The sequence below is a fragment of the Mus caroli genome, unplaced genomic scaffold (assembly GCF_978045245.1).
Source record: "Mus caroli unplaced genomic scaffold, Mus_caroli_1 scaffold_13, whole genome shotgun sequence".
In the NCBI taxonomy this organism is placed as follows: Eukaryota; Metazoa; Chordata; class Mammalia; order Rodentia; family Muridae; genus Mus; species Mus caroli.
Window position 1 is genome coordinate 50,645,376 of NW_028227268.1, and position 25,524 is coordinate 50,670,899.

Consider the following 25,524-nt stretch of genomic DNA (forward strand, 5'->3'; position numbering starts at 1 on the left):
ATTTCCCCCCCCCCCACACACACACAGGAAGAAGCAGGGCGCCATTAGATAAATGAAAACGATCAAAGGGGTTTGGAGTAGAGGTAGTGGTATGGCACTTGCCTACCATGCATAAGGCTTTGGGGTTAGGATCTAACACACACACACAGACACACACACACACACACACACACACACATCACAAAGTATATCTCAGTGACATCTGATACATTCACACATACAGCCGTGTACGGAATAATAATGTTTCTGTCAGCAGTGCAACTGTACATAGCACAGCAGCCATATAAGATTACACCTGAAGAATTGCAGAAGTCTTGTCACCCAGTGATGCTACACACAGCAGTGAGTCACTTCCACTTGTGTGCCCTTGGCATGAATGCAGGGTGCAAGAAAGCAGAGAGGTGAGGGAACATGATCACGATGCATTACACACATGCATTAAAATGTCAAATAAAAATCAAGAAAAAAATATAGTACACATTTCATACATGGCTGGCTCAGCGGATAAAGGCACTTTGCCATTAAACCTGACAGTTTGAGTTCAATCCCCGGGATGCACGTGGTGGGAGGAAGAACCAACTCCACTGAGTTGTTCTTTGATCTCTACACACACAAATGTTTTGAATACTGAGTATCATATTTGATAATCGTAACAGGCAGCTATGTTATGGGTTTGAGAACTTAACTATACTATGCTTCCTCCTGTCATTATAGAATGTATCCTCTTTACCTGAAAGTAAAGTGCTTGCCTAGCCTTTGCTTAGCCCACACAAGGCCCTAGATACAATCCTTAGCATGGCTGAAAGAAAATAATAATAATAATAATAAAATAAATCACACTAGTTTCTATTGACCATCCTGAAAGAAGAATTGGTTTATTCTGAGCCAATTTGAATGACTGAGCCCCAGAAGTATAAACAGACACCTTGTCCCCCAGTAACATGGTCCTCCAAGGATATAGGTTATCACTTGAATGTGAATTCTCCTCTGTCTGAATACTGCTCCTTTAGCAGACGGTGCTGTTTTAGGAGCTTATGAAACTTCCAGGGAGTGGGGCCTCACTAGAGAAAACCGGTTAACGAGGGGTGTGTCTTGGGGTCTGCTTCAGGTCTGATCACTTTCTGCTCCCTGTGCCAGCTAACAGACAGCTGTTGCATGCCCGCTGCCACGCCTCCCCTCCATAACAGATTACTGTCCCTTTGAATGGGTTCCTTTCTCCTTGTGGCAAAACACTCTCAACTTAGAAGAGGAAAGGATGACTTGGGCTCATAATTTGCGGGTACAGTCCATCATGGTGGGGGATGCATGGTGGTTGGAGCATGAGGTCTTCTTGGCCACATGAGTCAGGAGGAAGACACGGGCTGGCGCTCAGCTCACTTCTTACTAGTTCACCACATCCAGTGGGATGCTGCTGCCCCCATTCCTGGTTGCTCTCTCCACCTCAGTCAAACCTCTCTGGAAACAAATCCCCAGGTTTGTCTCCTTAGTGACTCCAACTCCAATCACAACAACAAGATAACTATCCTCCCCTTCAAACTGGGGGCCAAAAGGAGACTGTCCTCTCTTAAGTTACAGGGCTATGTTTTACAGGGGAATGTTGCTCTGGGTAGTGAGTTTCCACCCCAGGAAACATCTAGACTGCTTTCTTTTTTAAAAATGGAGGCATCTTTAAGATCCCGTTTTTCTTGGCTCAGACTTAATAAAAACCTGTCTCTGGGACAGAGAATGGGGGGAAATGCATGTCCCCTTGCTCCCAGGAAAAAAACAACTAGCCAGTACTGTACTTAAATTTACATCTGTCTTTGCCTTTTTCTCATGGCTTTCTGTAAATTATAAGATGGCCTTAGACATGGAGAATGGTTAGACTAATCAGTTCTCATTGGCTAAACTATAAATAAGTCCAGATTCTTCTATCGATTTCTGTTATTTTTTTTTAGTCAGAGTAAAGTCAACATGTTCTCAGTTTGAGTGAGGGTGGTCTTGAACTCCTGATCTTTTTAAACCCTACCTCCTGAGTGTGGAGACTAACAAGTGTACATTATGATGTCTAGCTCCTAACAAGAAAATTGTGTGTCAGTTGTTGAGGTTTGGTCCTTTGCTATGTAGTGTAATACTACATTTTGTACCTGGCCTATGAGTGAATCCTCAACATTTACCAACTTTTGTTGTACAAACCTTTATCCTTAATTTAAAACTATTGGTTAAATAAAACGGCTACAGTCAATTATTGCAGGATTAGAGGTAGGAGGGTTTTTGAGTTACCTGGTTGAGTAGGGTGGAAAGGAGAGAGAGAAGGAAGAGGACAGAGGAGAAGACACCATGAGAGGTATAGTGGATTTGGCCTAAGGCTGCCTGTATTCTAATGCTAAGTACTGGCCTCCAAGATTTGGAGTGGCATATATAGCCTTTGGGTCCCCCCCCCAAGTTAATTCTAATTGGTGAATAAAGATGCCAGTAGCCAACAGTTGGGAAGAAGAGAGATAGTTGGGGTTTAGGTTTCCATGGCTAGAAACCACAAGGAAGGAGCAGGAAGGAGGAGGCCACCATGGAAGAAAAAGAACATGCAGAAGGAAGGAGAGCCGCCATGTGAAAGGGCCAGGAGAACATGGCCCAGAGGGCTGCTCAATTGGGTCAAGGGCAGCCAAGAGGGAACATAGAAATTAGTAAGTAGTAACTTGGAGTTATCGGTAGGAAAGTGGATTCTCACAGCATAGAGGTTAGGCAGTTGCCCAGCTATTGTGCTGCTTAAAGCATATTAAAATACAAGGCTGTGTCAGTCTTTCATTCAAGAGCATAAATGGTGGGAAGGAACCCCGCACCGGGACTTATTAAAATATTCATACTACAGAGAGGACTGCCACCTTGAGCATGTGGCCAGGAGAAACAGCAAGTATCTGGGGTACACCACTGGGGTGGTAGCCAGGCCAGCAGTTACAAAAGTAGATAGGGGTTACCCCCAGTAATTGTCTAAGCCAAATAAAATAACCATAGTCTGAGCCTCATTTATTTTTAACATAGTCAGAAATAAAATTAAATTTGTTGTACTACATTTTGGTGTTCAACATGGGTCTTGTCTATTTGGTGTCCCACCTAGTCCCAGGGATAGGGGAAGGTGAGCGGGGGTAGGTGGGGCTCAAGCTCGAGATGCTCCCTATGCCAGTAAGAAACATTGGAAATCCAGTGGCTATGTTTAGGGCTGTGTTCCAGCAGGCAGTTGCACCTTTACTGGGAAGGAGCCTCCCAGAGGCTCTCTGCAGTGTGGGGTCTCATGCTCTGAGACCATGTAGCCTTTGAGAATGCCACACCTTCTTGGGTGGTATAGTTGGTTGTTCCCAAGCAGTGTCTGTTTTTTTTTCTTCTTCTTCTTCTTCTTCTTCTGTGATAGCTTCAAAGCTGCCTTTTTGGGGGAGGGCTTTGCCTCCCTACCTGATAACTTTGTCTCAGGTAGTTTAGTTCTATGCCCAATGTAAGTACAACCAATTTAAACTTACCCTCTACTAGCTTAAAAATAAATGAGAACAAATAACATCACTTTGTAACAAGACTGCAAGAAGGGGAGTCTGCTTCTGTTTAAAACATTTTCCCAGCCTTGATAAGAGAGTTGGAAGGAGATGAAGAAAATCCACAAGGTTATCAAGAATTTGAATGGCAACCTATAGAGGCACAGGGTTTTAAAAGGTTTAAGGACACAATAACAAGCCATGTCTTACATTCACTATATGTCAAACAGATAATAATTAGAGCACATGGAATCATATAATTCCAAAAGATTAAAGAGATTTGATGACAGCTATCCTAGAGCCTGGTCCTCACTTACATGGGCTGACATGGTGGGAAGATGAGGCTTCGATTATGGAGCCAAACAATAGGAACAGAAGCACTGATATTGTTAAGGATCAATTACTAGGGGAAGGCCTGTATTCTGAATCAGGAGTACAGACTGTCCTTGAAGATGCTGTCCTAGAACAATGTCACATAACAGCCTTACATGCTTGGGACAAGGTTGAACAACAGGGATGTACTGGATCATTTACAAAGATAACTCAGGGTTCAGATGAGCCTTTCATAGACTTTTTACAAAGACTACCTACATCTCTAAGTAGAGCAATATCAAATCCAAATGGTAGAGAAATTGTAATTGAATCTTTAGCTTTGAAAATGCGAATGAATACAAAAGGGTGTTAAGAGCATTAAGAGCAAGGTCTGCTGCTCTTCATGAATGGATTAAAACTACTGTGGACATAGAAGCAAAGGCTCACAAGCCAGTTGTGTTTGGACAAACAATGGCAGGAGATAAAGAAAAACAAGATACCTACTACTTTGGCTACAAAAGATCAAGTCATTCCCCAAATGATGGTAACAAACACTTCCTAAGGAGAAATCCTTCTATGATAGTAATAATTCTGGGAGGAAATGTTCTCTGAAATGTAGAAGGCATCGAAGAAATGGGTATATGATTCGTGAATGTAGGTCATTCAAAGACATACAAAGCAATTCTTTAATTTTGGAAAACTAAGGGGCTTCACTCAAGGCCCAACAAAAAAACATAAGCCATTCATTTCCTGTCTGCTGAGGAAAGACATTTCTGAAAAACAATAAAAAAATTCAAGGTCTAATAGGACCAACAGAAATGCTCAAAATTCAATTAAGTCACTTAATGAAAATCAACCGGCTCCTAAAGATAAAACAAGAGGTTCTAAGGATACCAAGAAACAGTTATTGTGGCAGACTACTATAAATGCTAAAAGACCAAAGTTAAAATTACAGTTGGATGGAGTTGAGATTGAAGGATTAGTGGGGCAGATGTAACTTTAATATCACGAGATTCCTGGAACCCAGCTTGGCCACTTCAAAGAGTATTTACGTAGCTCCTAGGGACTGGGACATTGTCTTAAATGGATTAAATGTATAGAACCAGAAAGTCAAACAGGAAAATTAAGGCCATATGGGGCAGATGGAGAACTTATGGGGCAGATAGAGATGTGTTGTAGAAATTTTTACCCTAGCCTACAGTTCCTACCCTGTCTTTATTTTCAGGGTAATACATACAACTTTTATATTTACAATAAGTCTTAAACAGCACAAGAGCTGGGCAATTTTTTTATGTTATTAGAATTTATTTTTTAGTTGATAACACTGAGTTATTACTATTTTGTCTGGGCTGCTCTTAACTCCAATTGGCCAACCCCTAGGGCCATGTTTTCATGACTCATCACCCATGGCATCTTTCTCCTCCTTCCCCTTCACCTTCTTGTGGTTCTCCTCTGACCTCTAGCCTGGGTATTCTAAACCCCACCTATGTCTCTTCTACCCAGCTATTGACTGTTGGCATCTTTATTAACCAATCAGAAATAACTTGGTGGCAGGGTCACATGCACTTGCAGTCTATGTTCAGACTCCAGGTCTTGGGGGCCCACACTTAGCATTACAATAGACAGCAAGACCAAACCTCAAGAGAGATTTATTGCAATAGTGAGAAATACAGATCAGCATTCTTCCAACTTTCAAGACAGGCCATAAGAGAGGAGGCATTTCTGATAAAATAAAAAATGTGGGCGTGGTGGCACACGCCTTTAATTCCAGCACTTGGGAGGCAGAGGCAGGCAGATTTCTGAGTTCGAGGCCAACCTGGTCTACAAAGTGAGTTCCAGGACATCCAGGACTACACAGAGAAACCCTGTCTTGAAACACCACCCCCCCAAATGCAAAAAGATATTATTGGGGACAGTTGCAGACTGTCCAGGCTATCCATAGACAGAATATAGCAGAAACAACTCTTAAACCTTGGTTGAGGGAGCCATTACTGATAAAACACCATCAACTAAGGTGGTTGATTGAACAACTTGATTGGGTTGAACAATGGCCTATAACAAAGGAAAAAACACATAAAGGAGTCCATCAGCCCTTGGAACTCTTCTGTATTTGTCATTAAAAAGAAATCTGGCAAATGGAGCTTGTTGACAGATCTGAGAGCAATCAAAAAAGTCATTCAGCCAATGGGCTCTTTACAGCCTGGAATCCCATTGCCTTCCTGTTACCTAAGGAATGACCCATCACAGGGGTTAATCTAAAGGATTGATTTTTTACAACCCCTTTACAAGAACAAGATAGAGATTTGCCTTCATGGTGCCCACATTTAACAACTCTGAAACTGACTGGGACATGTGTGTATGTGTGTGTGTGTGTGTGTGTGTGTATACAAGGTTTAAGAGTTGTTTCTGCTATATTCTGTCTATGGATAGCCTGGACAGCCTGTATACACACACACACACACACACACACACACACATTTCCAGCAGCCAGAACTTCAGCTTGCATAGCCAATCTTGTTGGCTACAAAATTCTCATATTTATTAGATACCATCATTTCATACGGCACGAATGGAGATTTATATTGCGGTGGGGTTATATGATCAAACTAGCTTCTGAAGAAAGACAGCTGTCTTTCACCTGCTCAAACAAAGAGCAGGAAACCATCTGTGATTGGTCTATGCATCCTGCACATTCCATACAAATGTCTTTATAGAACTATCTATTGCTTGTAAGGTTTGTATATTGCAGAATGGAAGGCCAGGAGGCAGCCCTAGGGGATGCTGAGATGCTGAGACCTGCTGTTCCAGCTCCCTGCCTGATTCTACCTCAACTGCATGGAAACTGTTTCCGCTAAAGACCTGTTTCTGGGACAACTTCAGAGCACTTTCAGACTTCCACACGTTCAGACTTCCACACTTTCAGACTGTTCCAGTTGGGACTTCATTTAGCCTGCCTCTTCTCAGCACACAGGACTGAACAACAAATACTTCAGCTAGTTTTTTTAAAGACTAGCCATTTTTCTAACTTTCTTGGGTCCCCCAAAAGGATTTTTTTTTGCCCCAGTTCAGTAGAAAGCAATTATAAGACCGTCATTCCAGTCCCTTAAGTTGAGATGGATAGTTTTGGCCATTTTATGGGTTATAGATACGTTGTCATTTTAAGGTATGATTACAAATAATTATGGTCTTATATAGTGAGGAAATAGAAAGGTTAGATTCAGGTATTCCTTTTCTCTATCCTTTCCTTTTCTCTCTCTATCTTCCTTGGGTAAGGGAAACAGAGTCGAAAAGAAAAAGGGGGTGTATAGAAATTATAAGAAACTAGACAAATAGGGGTAATAATGATTGAATCTACTCTTTAAAAAATATAGCCATAATCTTACATTGGTAGAGGTCTTTATATTTTGATATAAAAATTGAGGTTATATTTTGTTAATTGATACAGAATTCTGTATATTAATAAAGGTTTAAGGTTTTCATTGGTATAACTCTTTGTATATTGATACAAAATTTAAGATTAATTTTGTTACTACATAATATATGTATGTTTTAACTCTTGTATAGGTATTATGCTTATGCAACTCATTTAAAAATACAAGGTTTAGCTGGGCAGTGGTGTCGCACGCCTTTAATCCCAGCACTTGGGAGGCAGAGGCAGGTGGATTTCTGAGTTCGAAGCCAGCCTGGTCTACAGAGTGAGTTCCAGGACAGCCAGGGCTACACAGAGAAACCCTGTCTCAAGAAGAAAAAAAAAAAAAAGAAGTGAAAAAAATATACAAGGTTTAGTCCCAGTCCTTTTAATTGCTGCTATTACAAACTGCTTAGGATAATTAAGTAATTCAAGTTAATAGTCAGTCAAACTCATGGTCATATTAGATACTAGTCAGGATTACCACAGAAATATACAACCTGGATTGTACAGATAATAGATAGCTAGAGGCAGGCAACATTTGCTTGTTCAGAAATGCTATGAACATATAGATGGTCTTCAAAAGCCTCTATATGCAGTTGCTTCAATTATGGCAAGCTAGCCATTGGGCAAAGAAAATGCCAGGTTTCAACTACAGACAAATCTGAAAGGACAAATGGACACAGGGAAGTTGATTGTCAAGCTGTCCCAGGGCAGGGTAAGCAAGCCCTTCATAATTCTTGCTTCACAAAAGTTCTGTCAGATGTTCTGGGCCAAAAGACTGAAGATAGGTGCTCCAACAGTATAGCGAATATTGGGGACTGCCCAGGCAATCAGCTGTCTCTGTCATTTCTATAACTTTTGGAAGCTGTGTCTCTGTGCTTCCTGCATACTCAGGTAATATTTATTTCTTCTCAGGTCTCTGGTGGGATTGAAGACTGGATAATCATAGTCTTACTATAAGCTTAAGTTGTTTAAGCTGAGCGTGGTGGCGTACGCCTTTAATACCAGCACTTGGGAGGCAGAGGCAGGCAGATTTCTGAGTTTGAGGCCAGCCTGGTCTACAAAGTGAGTTCCAGGGCAGCCAGGGCTATACAGAGAAACCCTGTCTTGAAAAACCAAAAAAAAAAAAAAAAAAAAACGCTTAAGTTGTTTAGGTTTAAGATGTTCGAAGTGTCCCCCGGGACCAGGGTGGGTTCTGCAGCCCCTGCGCGGACGGCCAGCGACACCGGGCGGCAGGCAGGTAGAGAGTATGTCATTCCATCCTTGGCCCACAGATTTATGGCAGAGATGGTGGATTTCTTTATTCTCTTCTTTATAAAAGCAACCATTGTCTTGAGCATCATGCATCTCAGTGGAATAAAGGACATCTCTAAGTTTGCCATGCACTATATAATAGAAGAGATTGATGAAGACACATCAATGGAAGACCTGCAGAAAATGATGATTGTGGCGCTTATATACAGGTTGTTAGTTTGTTTCTTGAGATAATTTGCATTTGGGGAGCGGGGGGAGCTACCCCAGGAAAGTTCCTGCTAGGGCTTCGAGTTGTGACATGTGATACATCAGTACTCATTGCTCCAAGTCGGGTTTTAGTGATTACTTCCTCAAATGTCAGCATCACAACGTCCACCATACGAGCTTTGATCAAGAATTTTTCTATTGCTTCTTTTTTCCCTGCTTTCATCACACTGCTGTTTTTTCAGCATAATCGAACAGCCTATGACATTGTAGCAGGAACCATTGTGGTAAAGAGAAATTGGGTCAGATGATGCCCAGAACCCTGAATTCCACTCTTAGGAATAATGACAAGACTAAATTATGTATCAAGGCCATCATTATCTATGGGTTACATTAATTGATGATTTAAAAATTAAAGCAGTCATTCCGGTGTGATGCAGGGGTCTGTTCTCAAAGTGTTGACTGTACTTGAATGCCAAGGAACTTCTCCAGAAGGAAAAACTATTAAATTTAAGTGTTAAAATATTTATAGGACAACAAAGCAAATTTCATAATTGATATAGGCAAATACATACTTTAACATTTAAATTTGCTGGAAGCATTTTCAGCTTTAAATTCTCTAAATCAAACTTTATAAAGTTTTATTTTGGCTTATCCTAGAGTGATTGAGAAATATCCAATTGTGTTTTATAAACACCTACAGAACTCCCACAACTCTTCTTATGGAAGCTGCTTTTTGTGAGCATTGAGAAAGCATCAACTCAACAACCCACTTACTCCATGGCAGGTGTTGGGAGAAAAGGGCTAGTGAGGAAGGCCTGAGAGTCCCCTCACCCCACACTTGCAGGGTAGTCTAGAGCTTGCTGCAGTAGTGGTGGGATGTTTCAGCTTCTTACTGCTTATGTATTTGGAGGCAAGATTTTCATGATGATGAAAATGTACTGAGCATATCATTGATATTTTTAAAAGGTAAGTTAGTTGCCTTCTGAAGGGACTTGGGGTGGGAGTGGGGATTGGAGTAGGGATTTCCATTGTAAATTCAATTTAGAATTCATGTGCCCAAAAATCCAACTATAAATATGCAGGAGGAATATCCAAACATTCCCAGTATGTGCTCTCCAGTGTTCTGAATGTACCTGTAGATTCTATTTATGTACAGTAAATTCCTAAGGCACTGTGTATTCTATACAGTTCCAAAACTATCAAAACATCAAGGTGTTAGAGTGTATTTTGTGAATAACTTAAATACTAGCCACCTGTGAAATATTAGCAGTTTTCCTATTATGAATTGTTCTCTCTAAAGCAAGGCAGCATATAATCTTCGGAGTTTATTCTAGTTTCTTTAAGCTCATTTTGGCCTGTTAGAGATGACATTTGGAGGGGGGTGGGGATGTTAAAGCAAAACTTTGTGTATTGTCATTGTACTTTGCTCTGTTAGTGAAACATTGGATTTATGTCTGTGTGCTTTTGTTGTGTCACAGTTAGCTAGCTGTACCAAAATGTTAGTTTAAAACTTTACTTCTTACTCATTCTTGTGTAGGATTTTCCCGAGAAACACTAAATCATATTGCACAAGAGAGCAATCTTGACATTTAAAACTGTGAAAATGCATTTAATGTCTACAGATACTTTAAGACTCTCCTAAGAGCTCATTGTTCATCAACCATGGTTTCTCAGAATAATTTTATTTAAATTAAATACAACTTCACAGGAAGTCTTATTTGTCAAAAGCAGTACATAGAGCATGTGCTTGTGGCTCTGGCAAGATTTTAAAGCTCTTCAAACTCACTCTTCAAACACTACAAATCGGGAAGCTTGGTGTGGACAATGGCCATTGATGAGAGAATTCAAGTTGAAATGCACTTCACCCACACAACTCTGGAGTATTTGATTATTGTTTCTACTGCGAGTATTGAGGTCTTCATTGAGGATATTTTTATTTATACGGTAAATTAGTTAAAATTTGTTATAGTTTAAATACCAGTTAACTAGACAAGTTCTTTAGATCCAGCTGTGAATTCAAGTTGTGCCATATAGGATGTAAGATAAAAAGTATTACTTTGCCTCCACAATAGAACCTCAATCAGTTATAAGGAGAAAAGGGAATCTGGCACATTTTTCCATGCCGAAGCTGTATCCTAAAGGGGCAAAATGAAGTTCAAAAATGAAGATCTTTAGTGAGCATGCCCTAAGCCTTGGGACTGGAGTCTTGTTGCTGTATTGCCATTCAGGCTAAACAACTGGCAAGTGATTTAGGCAATGAGAAAGTCTCAGTACTCATCACTAGGAATGTTCTACTCTCGGTAACAGCATGATGACAAACCTTACTGAGTATTCGTGACTATAAACATGTGCCACTTTTGACAGTGTTCATTGCCTGACTCTGCCTACCTAATTTACCTAGTTGCCCAAGCCTCAAAATTGAGTCTTCAAAGGACCTTTAAAAGCATTTTAACTTTAAATGAACATGTTCACATCAATGATTGTTTCATTTACACACCTGTTTCTGGCAAAGGGAAGTAGTTCTGAAGGAAGATGGGGCATTAAGCCTTCTCATCTCTTTGAGGACGGTTTCTAGATTAACAGTATTCCTAAACAAGTACTGGTTCCGCTCCTTGCCATCCACCATCCACATAACCAAAGACCAAAGTCCTTCCTCGTGCCTGGGTGAAGTTCCTCATTTTGGCTGGTATGTGTAGATTTCCTTGTAGTTCACTATAGTAGGGCTTACCCTGGAAACAGTATCTACTGGCCCACCTATAAATAAAACAGCATTCTATTTTTAATATTTGTATGTCACCAGTTTGTATTTTGTGTCTCAATAAATACTTATGTCAATGTCAAAAAAAAAGATGTTCGAAGTGTAAGAAGATATTTTCTATTTTTTTTAAAGATTTATTTATTTATTTATTTATTTATTTATTTATTTATTTAATGTAAGTACACTGTAGCTGTCTTCAGACGCACCAGAAGAGGGCATCAGATCTCATTACAGGTGGTTGTGAGCCACCATGTGGTTGCTGGGATTTGAACTTCGGACCTTCGGAAGAGCAGTCGGGTGCTCTTACCCACTGAGCCATCTCACCAGCCCCAGAAATTTTAAAGATAGTAATAAAAATTAGGATAGGAATTGAATTAGAGACACAACCCTGAACTCATCAGGATAGGATAGATAATAGAATACTTTCTCCTGAGTTGCCAAATATGAACAGACTGGACTTTTTGAATGTAACTATTATCTAATAATTTTTATAACTGTTTCATAATTGTTCCTACTGTATGTTATTTATTATTATAAGAGCCCTTTAATTTAAACCAAAAAGGGAAATTGTTGAGGTTTGGTCTGTTGCTATGTAGTGTAATGCTAAATTCTGTACCTGAAAGTCTAGGCCTACAAGTGAATCCACGTTTACCAGCTTTTGTTGTGCAAACTTTGATCCTTAATTTGAAATGATTGGTTAAATAAAAATGGCTACATCCCATTACTGAAGGGATTAGAAGTAGGCATGTTTTTGAGTTACCTGGTTGAGTCGGGTGGAAAGAGGAGAGAGAAGGAACAGGAGAGAGCAGAGGGTGCCACAAGAGGAGAAGTACCATGAGCATGTGGCCAGGAGAAACAGCAAGTATCTGGGGTACATCACTGGGGTGGTAGCCAGGCCAGCAGTTAGAAAAGTAGATTAGGGGTTACTCCTAGCAATTGTCAAAGCCAAATAAAATAACCATAGTCTGAGTCTCATTTATTTTTAACATAGTCAGGGGTAAGTTTTAATTGGTTGTACTACAATCAGTTGCTTGTTTCACTGTTGCAACAAAATACCTGACAAAGCAAACTTGACGGAGGATGGGTTTAATTTGGCTCACAGTTTCAGGGATACAGTCCACCATGGCTGGGCAGTATGGAGGCAGGTGCAAGAGGTGTCTGTCCACCAGTTCACACATTGTATCCACAGTCAGGAAGCAGAGACCAGAGAATGACAAATTAAACACTTGTCCTTAACTGGCATTCATTTAAAAACATTTGGTACAGTCCACCCCACCCCACCCCCACCCCAGATGTACCATCTCACACCCCAACTTAATCTAGACATGCCCAGAGATTTGTTTCAATGGTGCTTCTGAATCCTGCCAGGTTAATCCAGCAGAATTAATGGACTTGAGTATGTCTGGTAACAAGAATGCTTCAGTTGGTGAAATGTAAACCTGCCAGAAGCTCTTGAATATGTAGGGGATCTCACTGGAGAGACTTCCCTTTATACCAAAAAGAGGTTCCTCTGGGAGCAACCTCTCACTTCCATTCTCTACTGTGTCTCTTGACTGTGTGAAGAGTCCATTGGGTTATTGACCTCCACCATCTGATACTGTTAAATACGCTCTGATATTCACAAAATCCCATAAGGACCCCTTTTCCAAGATGCTTTCCTGTCCTTAGGTGCAGATAATTGCAATTGTCACTTGGTTTGAAACACAGGTGACTGAGTTGTGTTGCTGTAAAGAGAAGAGCCAGGGTTAGCATGACAGTATCCTAGGAGTCCCTGCAATGCTTCTGGGCAACGTTGTTTGAGTGGGAGAGGAGCTGGCCTCGGGAGCCGGGCATGGAGGCACTAGGATGAAGCAAACCCCCAGGCTAAAGGAATGCTGCTGGTCCAGGGCAGTGCCTGGGAAAAGACAAGGGGGTGGCCAGCAGGGCTGGATGCCATATGGATATGGGAACAAGATCTGGGAGATCACCAGAATCTCTCTTCTCTCACTCCTCACCCCTTACTCTCCTGTCCCCCTCCCACCACCGTCAGCTCAAGGAACCTGTTCTAATGTGTATTCCTGACCCCTCATCCTCAGGTTTGTAAACTGAAGATTTTGTTGGTGGTGGTGGTGGTGATGGCTTGTTTGTTTGTTTGTTTGTTTGTTTTGTATGTGTGTTACAGGGGGGTGGGAGTTCCACCTTTAGAGATTTTATGAGACCCAATGACTGACAAGGTATTTGTGAGTACAGAAAGAATTGGCCTTTCTAGAGTCCAATTACCTTGGGCTATTATTAGTCCCTTCAATAGCTACTCATTACCCACCCCTATGTCTGACCTCATATCCTTTTGACTAGAAGGTAAAACCTTTAAAATATATTCTTAGCAGACTGTATTCTACCTATTCAAAAGCTAAGAATGTCATCAGGCAGCATATGAGGCCTATAGCAGAGGTGCCCCCACTTTGTTGTAACTCACCCACCTGTGGCCCCACTTGGCACCTGTGGTCCCACTTGGTGTAATTGGTTAATACCTTGATTTATGACCTGCTTTGTTCCAAAACGAACAAGCACTCATATTATTGTTTCCACACTGAAACATATTGTTCCAGGCTACCCGAATCTGTGCTCCTGGGCTATGGGCACTTACGTTTGGCTCTGAAAGCTGTGTTTTGCATTGACCACTTCTTAAAAATTTCCCGGGAGACAGAAACAGTTGCCCTAACAGAGAGCTTCACACTGCCATCTGGAGGCATGATGAGCAGACCCTGAGAATTACTGTGGAGTCTGAACATGGGGCAGGAGCACTTCTCTGGGAAAGAGAACAGGATTGGGCAGCCCACCCTGAGCCCTCGTCTCCAGACAGACTCCACGACTGACTAGGTACCAAGGGAGAAAGACAGTGCGTGGGCATAATAATGACCAGTGTCAGAATTTTAGGGAAGGACTACATCAGTGGCTCTGTGTCCCGGGCATTATACAGAACATCTCACAGGCATTTCCCACATTTTAATCTGTGCAACAGCTGCAGTATAAATATTATCACCCCATATTACAATAATAGAAAAGGAGACCCAGAGAGGTTAAGTTTCTCAAGGTCAAGGACCTAAGCCAGCAGGTATCAGAATTGGGATTGAAACTGGGTTGATCTGACTTGGATGACCCTGACAGTTGGTGTGGATGGTGTGGGTGGGGAGTGGGGGAGGGCAGAGAGTGAAGATATTCTAAAGAGAAACATTTGTGTTCCTTTGTGGGGCAGGAAGACCATGACACCAGATGGAAGAACTGGTAAGGGTGAAAGAGGTTCAAAACCCTGGTAAATCTCATAATTGAGAATGGAAGGCATTAGAATCAGCTCCCGGCCAGACTCTACCTGTCCTGGAGCATGCGACCATGACACCTCACTAAGAGGACCATGATAACCAGTCACAGAGCATGAAACTTAGAGTTCTCCATGCTAATGAAGTATCTAGATAGACCCCGAGTGTTCTGTCAATGAGCTTCCCTTCCTGGGCATCCCTTCCTGCAAACCTGTTTAACCCCTGGTTCACTCTGAGTAAGATATAACCATTCACATTCCCCATGAATAAAGCAGTTTGGATCAGCAAGGACTGACTCCTTCAGCAAGGATCACCAGGGGGCAGGGTGTCGTCACTGTAAAGAGCTGCACCTAAATAGTAGGCTTGTATTCCAGTCCCTCCATACTTTTGGCACTTACCAAGCCAGATTCCTCCCAGTCCTGGACTTAGCATGGGCCTCGGACCCCCCTTTGTGTGTGTGTTGCTAATTTTCTTTTTTTTCTTTTTAAAATTATTATTTAATTTTTTAACAGTCCAGTTGTTATCCCCCTTCCAGTCCAGACCGTTGAATTCCAAACCTCTCCCCCACCCCACCCCCTTCCCCATCTCCAAGACAATGTCCCCACCCTCCAACCCCCACCCCACCTGACCACCCTGCTCCCTGGGGCCTCAAGTCCCTCAAGGGTTAGGTGTGTCTTCTCTCACTGAGGCCAGACCTGGCAGTCCTCTACTGTATATGTGTCAGGGGCCTCATATCAGCGGGTGTATGCTGCCTCATTGGTGGCTCAGTGTCTGAGAGATCTGGGGGTCCGGGTTAGTTGAGACTGCTGGTTGGGGTTGTCCTCCTCCTCAGTTTCTTCCAGCTTTTCCCTAATTCAACCACAGGGTTTCCCCAGACCCTTGTTCTTAATGCCTCATAGTCCCCAGCGTAGTCAGGGTACACCAGAGTTTGAGAACCAGAGCATCCATCCCAGTCCCCCCTGTTTCTCACCCAGGAAAACCCTGGCTGGGATCCCCTTTCTTTTTTTTTATTTTTAAAGATTTATTTATTTTACTCATATGAGTACATTTTAGCTGTCTTCAGACACACCAGAAGAGGACATTGCAGATGGCTGTGAGCCACAGTATGGTTGTTGGGTATTGAACTCAGGACCTCTGGAAGAGCAGTCAGAGCTCTGAACCACTGAGCCATCTCTCCAGCCCAGGACCCCCTTCCTTAGACTGCACTCTGCCTTCTCTGAGCAGCATTCTGGGAAGCATCTTAGCATCCCAGTGGCGAGACAGAAACGTCGACTGACACTCCTTCTTTTGGCTATCAGACTATTAACAGTGGACCACAAAGAATTAAAAATTCCTCAGGAACCACAGGCGGGGTGGAGCAGCGGGAGGGGTGGGGCAGTGGGAGGAAAAGACAGAGATGCTGAAGCCAGCAGGAGAAAGAGCTCATCTTCCAGGAAGAGATGACACATAGTTCTGAAAACTTGCTGGACCACCTTGTAGGAGAGATTGGAGCAGAGACCAAGATAGTGGAAGAGACAAGAACCACCCTTGATTGTCTCTGTTAGTTATGTATCCCTTGCTCGCATTTGCATAAGCCACAGGTCAGAATCACCAAGACAAGGCCACTGGGCCCCTTTGTTATTCTTCCCAATGTGGACACATTGAACAAACTTTCTTTCTCTGCTCTTTACTGGTAATCATGCTTAGCCAGAAATATTGGGACAGTGGCTGAGCATAGCTTGTTGGGACCAGCAGAGGCTAGAATTTCACCTTAGAGTTGATTTTACCAGGAAAATTGAGTCAGAATTCAGAAAGGCCAAGACTGGTATCTTGAGCCCCTTCCTCATCAGTTGGACAAGTTCCTTAGTTCTGTGACCTTTGCTGCTCACTCTTGTCTTTCTCCAGATATCTGTGACCACCAAGAACAATAAAACAACCCGAGGAACTCCTCTGCTTCCAGAAAAGCAGGTGATGGGAAAGACAGAGGCAGACATCAGAGGGACATCCATGAGGCCAGGGATCTGTGACAGGGACCGGGAAGGCAATGAGAAGTGAGCACGCAGCCTTCGTTGTCATTTGTTTCTGGTTGCTTTTCACTTATAACCTCATTTTTTTTTCTTTCAAGACTTTACTTCTTATAGAACGCCTTTCTCCAGCTCTATCCCTCCCTTCCCTGTCAAAACCCAAACTGGGTTTCAAGAGTGATTCCTTGGCTGTCCCTCATATTTGACCCACGTCTTTTTATCTTTGTACTTTTGGTCTGGTGACTTGAGAGTAAATTTGTTCCAACTTGAGATCTGAACGTTCTCCCTTTTGGCCTGTGTTTGAAGGCTTTGTCCCTAGCTCTGGGTACTGAGAGATAGTGGAGCCTTTAGGGTATAAGGCCTAAAAGAGAGAGTTGGGTCACTTGGGGTGTGCCCTTCAGGGAAGAATTGGAACCCTGGCTCCTCCTTGTCTCCACCATGAAGTGAACAGTCCTCCTCAGCCACGTGCTACCACAGCCCAAGCAAAGGTACCACAGGACTATTTCAGGGGACTGAAACCCCTGAAAATCTGAGCCAGAATGAACGTTTGCTATGGCAGGAAGCTGACTAATGCCGAGCCCTTTCTGGTCTATCACCTGCATCTCTGAAGGGACCCATGTGCCTTGGGCCTGGAAGGCAGTGACTTAACTGTGGTTTGCAGTAGCGGCAGTCACGTTGGCTGACCTGAATGGATGCGGATGGTTGTGTGTTTGAGATAATTAAACAGTATGCTAGGAATCTCCTCCACCCATACAACAGCCTAGAACGCAAGTGTTCTCAAAGTGGCAACAAGAGCCATTTTCTTTTGACGTTTTATTTTAAAAAGAAAACTTGTAATTATGAAAGCATGCATGACAACATGTTCTTTTTTAAGAACGGGGAACGTTACAGATAAAATGAAATTTCTTTCTGCCCACCATGCCTGCTTCTGAGCCATGACTATTTTTAGCTAGAGTGTGGATGCAGGCATAATATCGTCACACAAAACCCCGTAACCATTCCTGCTTGCTGCAACTTGAAGCCCGGCTGGGGGCTTGTATTGCCACCTGTCTCTGGCCAGACACCGACCCTCTCCAATCCAGTCCCATAAAAACGCTGTAGAATCACTCTGTTGCTGACTTATAATTCCTTTCTAGGACACCGTGGCTATCCACTCAACAGCTTGGCAGTCATCTGGAGTTTCCTGTAGTTGCTCTGTGTTAGGGCTGTGGGTCGGGGGAAGGGTGTGGGGCTTGTGAAGGTTTGCACAGGGAACCAACCCCTGAGATGTGATTTGGACAAGCTGTTATGTGGTGCCTTTCCCTGGGATCCAGAACTCTGAGTTGGTATGAAGGAATAATAATAATATATACTTTGACACATTGATTTGACAATAAGGAGAGAGATTTTGGGTGAAAGCTGTCTGAGATCGTAAAGGGCGGGAGAGCACACTTAAAGGATATTACTGTAGCTGGCCTTGAGGGGAGTCTTGTTAAGGTCTAATCCTTTCAAGGAATCGCTAGGCTAAGGAAAATCATGTAAGAGCAGAGGAGCTCCACTTCCCAGACAAAAATTACACGTTGGAATTGCACACGCTCCTGTCGGCTGTGTGGATGGGCCGTGTGGTCAGAGCAGGCCCGTGTTCTGGGAGACATGATCATAGAGATTGCCGTCTCCCTGAGTACGGTGTGTTTGAGTGGGAGTTTGTTTTTCAAACCACATGCAATTGCATCAAATGACTAGTCTCTCAGGAGAATCCAAGCCTTGTGTGTGTGTGTGTGGCAGGGTGGTATCTGTGATGGTGTTTGGGGAAGGCTTCAGAACCTGGCTGGTTCTTGAAGTCAGAGAATGTTCTGGCAGCTCTTGCACGTTGGCAAGCAGGAGAGGAACCTGGTCATTAGCCTCACAGGCTAGACCTAGAAGGTCCAGGCACCCAGTGCTTTTTCCATCCACTTCTGTGGGAGGTGGACTTTGACACATTTGCAGTCCTTTCCCTAGTTAAAGCATATCATCACCCATGTCAGCCCATCCCAGGCAATCTGCAATCCCAACCACAGGTCAAGGGCATTATAAGGTCATTGGGAAGACCCTTCTGCCTCGCCACATGAGGTTCTGATTGTGTACGCATCTATCTGTTCATGCTTGTTCAGGGCCTTGCGCACACTGGTGGCTAATGGATGCTCTAACACTGAGCTGCATCCTCAGCCTAGGTGATGTTTTCAGCACTCCTTTACTGAGGCCATCTTGGCTGCTGTCGGATCTGTACTCCAATCCTGACAGTGCAATTAACTAGGAGCTTGAGATCCCTCAGCCTTTGCAGGTGTTGGTGTTTTCTTACTTATTGACTATTACTAGGGCCCCGGGCACTTTAGGAGTCTAGGTACTCCTAGAATATGCGTGCAAATCTTGTCAGTCTGCGCCTGTTCTTGAGGAAGCACTCATAACCCCAGGCATTTAGGAATGACTTAAATTAGTTGACTTAAGTCTTTGAATCTTTCAGACTAAAAGAAACACTTGCCCAGGATTAATAAAAGGTGTAACAGAATCAAGAGAATAGAGCGTGGTTGTGGTTTCTTTGTGTCTGATCTTTCAGCAGGAAGAAACAGATTGTGGATAGTTAGGTAAATAAAAATGACAACAGGAGCCAAGCAGTGATGGCACATGCTTTTAATCTCAGCATTTGGGAGGCAGAGGCAGGCAGATCTCTGAGTTCGAGGTCAGCCTGATCTACAGAGTGAGTTCCAGGACAGCCAGCCAGGGCTACACAGAGAAACCCTGTCTTGAAAACAAACAGACAAAAACAGCATCAAACAACAACAAAAGACAAAAGGGGGTTAGGACATAGGTCAGTGGTATGGCGCTTACTTAGCATGTATTAGGTTTTGGGATCAATCTGTAGATTTGCATCTAACTGAAAAAAATATGACAAAATATGGTCAAGCATGGTGGTACATGTTTTTAATCCCAAACACTCAGGAGTCAGAGTCAGGGTCAGGGTCAGAGGAGTCAGAGGAAGAAGGATGTCTACTATGAGTTCAAGGCCAACTTGGTCTACATAGTGGCACCCTGTCTCCAAAAAAAAAGGGACAGAAGCAAAGATTCAGTAGATAACATTTTTAAACACAGGCATACATTGCATAGTGACATTTAATCAGCTGCATATTGTACATAATAAGATAGTGATCCGATAAGATTACAACAGAGCTGAAATTGGAATGAAAACACACGGTTATTCAAGATAATTTCTCAGGACTAAAAGAACTGCACACTGAATGGGCCTGCAGAGCTCAGCAAGAATTGAACAAAATCCAAAGTCTAACATTAAGGCACTAATTACTGCAAACCAATTTTTTTTTTTAATGTCCTCAAAGCTCCCTGGGAGGAGAATCAGGACTTGGCAGCAGTCAGAATGACGCTTGAACAAAACAGAGGAATGGACTCTCGGAAAAATGCAAGTGGTGAGGTTATGTTTGGATCTCCAATGTCACTCAAAGGCTCGTGTGTGACATCATCACTGAGAACTGATGGAACCAGTAGGAGCTGGGGTCTAATGGGGAAGAGAGGCTGTTTGGGGGGGGGGGGGGGAAGCATGCTCTTGAAGGGTCTATTGAGACCCTAGCTCTTCCTTTCTCTGTTTTTGCCTCTTGGCTACTCTATGCTGAGCAGCCAAGTGCTCCCTGTCATAATGATCTATCCTGTCATATATCCAAAAGCCACAGAGCCAACTGACCATGAATTGAAGTCTCTGAAACTGTGAGTCAAGAATCCCTGTAAGTTGAATGTCTTGGGTACAGAGTATCCATCTAGCATCCTATAGCTACCCAAACTGAGTCAGGGCATTCACACCTCACCAGCTCGCCTGGTGGGAAGCCAGGCTGGTTACATCACAATTAGATGAGCAAATAAACCAAGAAGGATTATGGCATAGGATCAGGAAACAGGAAATCCCACAGAGAGGAGTGGCAAAGGGGATTTTTTGGGTGTGGACCAAGAGAAGTCCAGGATACTAGTTGTGTAAGTAGGTCTAGAGGACAAGTGGTTCAGACATGAGCAGAACAGGTGGTTCAAGGACTTATTTACTTTCAGTTCCAAAAAGACAGTGATAAATTATCTTATGTTAGACCACATGGGAACCATAGTGAGAGGCTGTTTGAGATTCAGGGAGAGTAGAAATGAGCAGTAAGCACTTTAGAAAGCTCAGTGAGAAATACAGGCACTGTCCCTAAGGGAAATGAAAGGCTGTCAAAGCTCTCAACATTGCAGTGCTTGGGTCAACAGGTCATTGTTCTCATGATGTGGGCATCAAGTTAACCAGAATGCTGATAAGATATGGAGAAGTTGCAAAATCATAGTTTATTTTGTTTTGAAACATGTAGGTAAATAAATGCTGGGAATCCCTGTTGCAAGTGCTTGCCTCTGGAGTAGGAGGAGGTGGGTAGTGGGGGGGGGGAGAGTCATTTGTTGTTATAATAACCTGCTTTGTGGCATTGAAGAACCTCTGGGTCCTTCCTGGGGTCATCTCAATTGTCTCCCAAGTACTAACCAGGTTCAACCCTGCTTAGCTTCCAAGATCAGACAAGATCAAGCACGGTCAGGGTGGTATGGCTGACTGACCAGCCAGATGAGACTACCATCTTCCATTCCTGGGACATTGCATGGAAGGATGCTGACGGAAACAGCAAGCAAGTGAGGTAATGCAGGCCACACTGGCCTATTTACCTCAGCAGTAGCTGGGTGGACAGAGGGAACAATCACAGAATTCTTAGATGTGTAATCCTAAGCTCTCCCATGCTGCCTCCCTTCCCTCCTTCACCCATTCCTCCAGAGCCATCTTCACCGTTCCCAGGGAAATGGTGTATACTATATCTGTCAATTTCCAAGTGAGTTCAATATCATCCTTTTGTATTCATGGTAAGGAAAGTCATGTCAGTCTGCTAGGAAATCCTGACTCCTACTTGCATAATTCTTTCTGTTGCAATCTCTCCTTGTTTATTTTTTCCTTGTATAGTCATGTTCAGACTGCTGTCATTTTTGGTTGAAATGAAGTAAAACTAGTGTGTTTACTGGCATCTTGTAAATGGCAGCTAGGTTTTGATACCTGCTCCTTTATCCTTATGTTTTTTATTTACCTAAGCAGAGACCTGACTATTGTGGGTTCCTTTCTATTTTAAATAAAACATGCTGTTTCCAGAAATGCTAGTTTTGACCTATTCTCATTTATTTCACATAAGTAAAAAAAATAATTATGAAAAATATAAAGAATATCTACCCACCTGTAGCATTAGTAACAAAATATTAGAAATAAAAGCCTCATATATAAAAAATATATATATATTAATTTCAGCATCCCTGCCTCCCCATATATAATTACTCTCTCGAGTTTGGAGTTTATTATTCCTTCTTATGGTTTAAAATATTTATTATGTATGTGTGAACCCATTAACTATATGATAACTATATATAACTGTTTTAGCATATGGTTCAAACTTTGCAAATGAAATAAAAATATATGCATCTCTCTGCAGTTGGCCACTTCCTTTGGCTTTAAGTTTTTAAGTCTGTCCCCATTTGGACCGAGAGCTCTATTTTATTCATTTAATTTCTTTCAGACATTCATTAGGGGTTGGACAGAGCTGCATGTCGGTGTCTCTCTCTGAGGAGAGGAATGATAACTACTTCTTGGGCATCGTCATCCGTGACGTGCAATGCTCTGTCAAATGTGCAAGGCTCACAGATGGAAAGGCATCCTCCATTCAGCTAGACATTCTCATTTTGTGAGGGATAAAGTAATGGTTTAAGTTTTAATTACTGTGCTTAAGAGATCTATAAAACAGAAATGCCTCTAACCTGTAAGCCCCACTTACCCAAGGAAAAGTAACTTCCTGGAATGCTGGGGGCTGCTATTCTTGGAAGATAACAAGCCACTTGTTTTCACTTCTGTAAACACGGTTGGTTGCCCCAACTGCATGGGATGTGCTTGATCACATGTAGGGGGATGCTCATAGGCAGGAAGTACACCAGGGTGTGTGCTTGCCCCCAAAGGATGAAGGTGTGAAGTACATAGCCTTGTGGGTTTTGCCTTTGACTAATATAATTTTCAGCCATTCTCTGGGAATCCTGGTATGGACCAAGCCAGTGTTCATTGTCCTGGCCAGTACTTAATAAAGCTTGCTTCAAATTTGGCTCAAAAATTGTGGTAATGGTCTTATTCTTGCCTGGTGGGATTAATAATTTCTGTGTTAATCTGTACATTTAGAAAAGAGGGGGAAAGTCTCTTTTTAAGGGGCAGTATCCATTTTACTCTTGAAAAGGATTAAAGAGATTGAAGGCACAAAATAGATAAAAAATTAACATACAAAGAGCATAATGTCCCACTTACTGCATTGCTAGAGAATCACAATCCACTCAGCAAGAAGGGAACTTGATGATAGAGCAGAGAGGAGAATTTGAAACCTCACTCAGCCCAAAGGAATGTGGCTTCAGAATTACCCATCAAGTCTGTCATTACTATTTAGTGATACAAAACTTTGTACTCAACATTGATTTGGAAGAGAAATAAAAGCCCACATTTTGACTAAGATGTTATTATATACATGGTGATAAAAAGAAACTTGTTTTGCTCTCTCTCATTTGCTTGTTTGCTTGTTTGCTAAAATCGGTTTACCTCATACTCGCTGTGAAACTGAGGATGACCTTGAACTCCTGCCTCTGCCTCTGCCCCTGCCCCTGCCCCTGCCCCTGCCCCTGCCCCTGCCCCTGCCCCTGCCCCTGCCCCTGCCCCTGCCCCTGCCGCCCCTGCCGCCCCTGCCCCTGCCTCTGCCTCTGCCTCTCAAATGCTAGGATTAGGTGCTGCATCCTGTCCACCCTATTTCATTCTGTTATGTAGTCAGGCTGGCCCCAAATTTTTGCTCCAGGTTCCCAGTGCTGGGATTGTTGGCTTGTGCCTCTGTGCCATCCCATACTCCATCCCACCCCACTGCCTGCCCCCTCTCTGTCTCACACACACAGACACACACACACAGACAGACACACACACACAGACAGACACACACACACAGAAACACACACAGAGACACACACACAGACACAGACACACACACACACAGACACAGACACACACACACAGACACACAGAAACACACACAGACACACACACACACACACAGACACACAGAAACACACACACACAGACACACAGATACACACATAGACACACACACAGACACACACAGATACACACACACAGACACACACAGATACACACACAGATACACACACAGACACACACACACAGACACACACACAGACACACACACACAGACACACACACACATACCCCTTTTAGGGAAAACAAAAGGCTTGAGGAAAGATGGTTCTAGAAATAACTAAATTTATAGTAAGTGGGACAGACATTGGTTATATTTTTAAAGTTTTTAAAAAATTTATTTATGTATGTGGATGTTTTGTCTGCATGCATGTCTGTGTAGCATCTGGGTATAGTGCTCAAGGAAACCAGAAGAGGGGATCAGATCTCCTGGAACTGGATTCTCAGATGATATGTGAACCACCAACCATGTGGGTGCTGGAACGGACCCTGAGTCCTCTGGAAGAGCAGACAGTGCTCTTAACCACTGAGCTCTCTCTCCTGCCCCATTAGATATTACTTTGCCTGAAATATTTTTCCTTTTACCTCAAGCCTCATTTATATACTTATACTTCTTTAGTATAAAGTAGGTGTAGTCTTCTTTAAAATTTTTACACACACTTACTATTAAGTGTTTGAAATAAAGTTAAAGGTGGCAAAGGATCATCTGATCCGCATCGCTAACCAATTAAAAACAATAAAACATCTTAGACACTATTGAAACATCCTTCTCTGTCCACATAGCCCCACCAGGTTAAAACAAGGTTGAGTTTAGTGTTTTTCTTTGTATTCTTTATATTTTATTTTTGTTTATCTTCCAAAGAAAAATTAGAGTAATTCATTGCAAACTTGAGCTTTAAAGTGGTACCATCCTGAAAGCTCTCACCAAGTGTTTATAAGCTTTGTCTGGATACACGTATGCACCCGATTCCCTTATTTGTAACTGCTATACACAAACTCAAAACACTCCATTTATTCTGTCCCCAGTCATTGCATATTTCAAAATTATTTGCCCTTGCAAAAACTATTGCCAATTTTCTTTCTTTTCTTTTCTTTTCTTTTTCTGATTGAGACAGGGTCTCTATAGCCCTGGCTATCCTAGAACTTGCTATGTAGACCAGGGTTGGCTTTGAACTTTGAGACCTGCTTGTCTCTGCTTCCTGAGTCCTGGAATTAAGGGCATCTACTGTCATGCCCAGTTTTCTTTTTAAATAAGCCAATTTTCTCTTCAGTGCTAGGTACTGGACCCAGGGCCTCATGTGTACTAAGTCCACTGCTGTTACATCCTCAAGCCCATAAACTTACTTTCTTTTCTGAGACAATGCCTTGTTATGCAGCTCAGATGTCCTCAGACTCTTGGTCCTCCCACCAGTCTTCTGTGTGCTTGAGTTTCAGGCTTGGGACACACCTGAGCCTGTCTTATAGACATGGGCACACCTGTGCCTGTCTTACAGGCCTGGGGCACACCTGTGCAAGTCTTATAGGCAGGAGGCCCTCCTGACTTCTACCAATTTTCTTTTGTATGTCCCCTGTGTGTGGATTTGAGAAGCCTCTTGCAGGAGAGTGGTCTTTGGATTTTTTCATATATGGCCAAAGATAATTTTGGAAAAAAATTTGTCTCCTTAGTGGTTTTTTTGTCAGCATTTAAAATGTTTTTCT

The 25,524-nt window shown here is 42.6% G+C and overlaps 1 protein-coding gene across 1 annotated transcript; it reads left to right on the forward strand.

The window, feature by feature from the left end:
• The first annotated feature begins 8,385 nt into the window (after positions 1-8,385).
• LOC147001467 (protein FAM8A1-like) lies at positions 8,386-11,533 on the forward strand. The gene is given in 2 exon segments (XM_085829323.1): positions 8,386-8,701; positions 8,704-11,533. Coding segments are annotated over 2 exon segments (606 nt in total). The 3' UTR covers positions 8,994-11,533.
• The last annotated feature ends 13,991 nt before the right edge of the window (positions 11,534-25,524 follow it).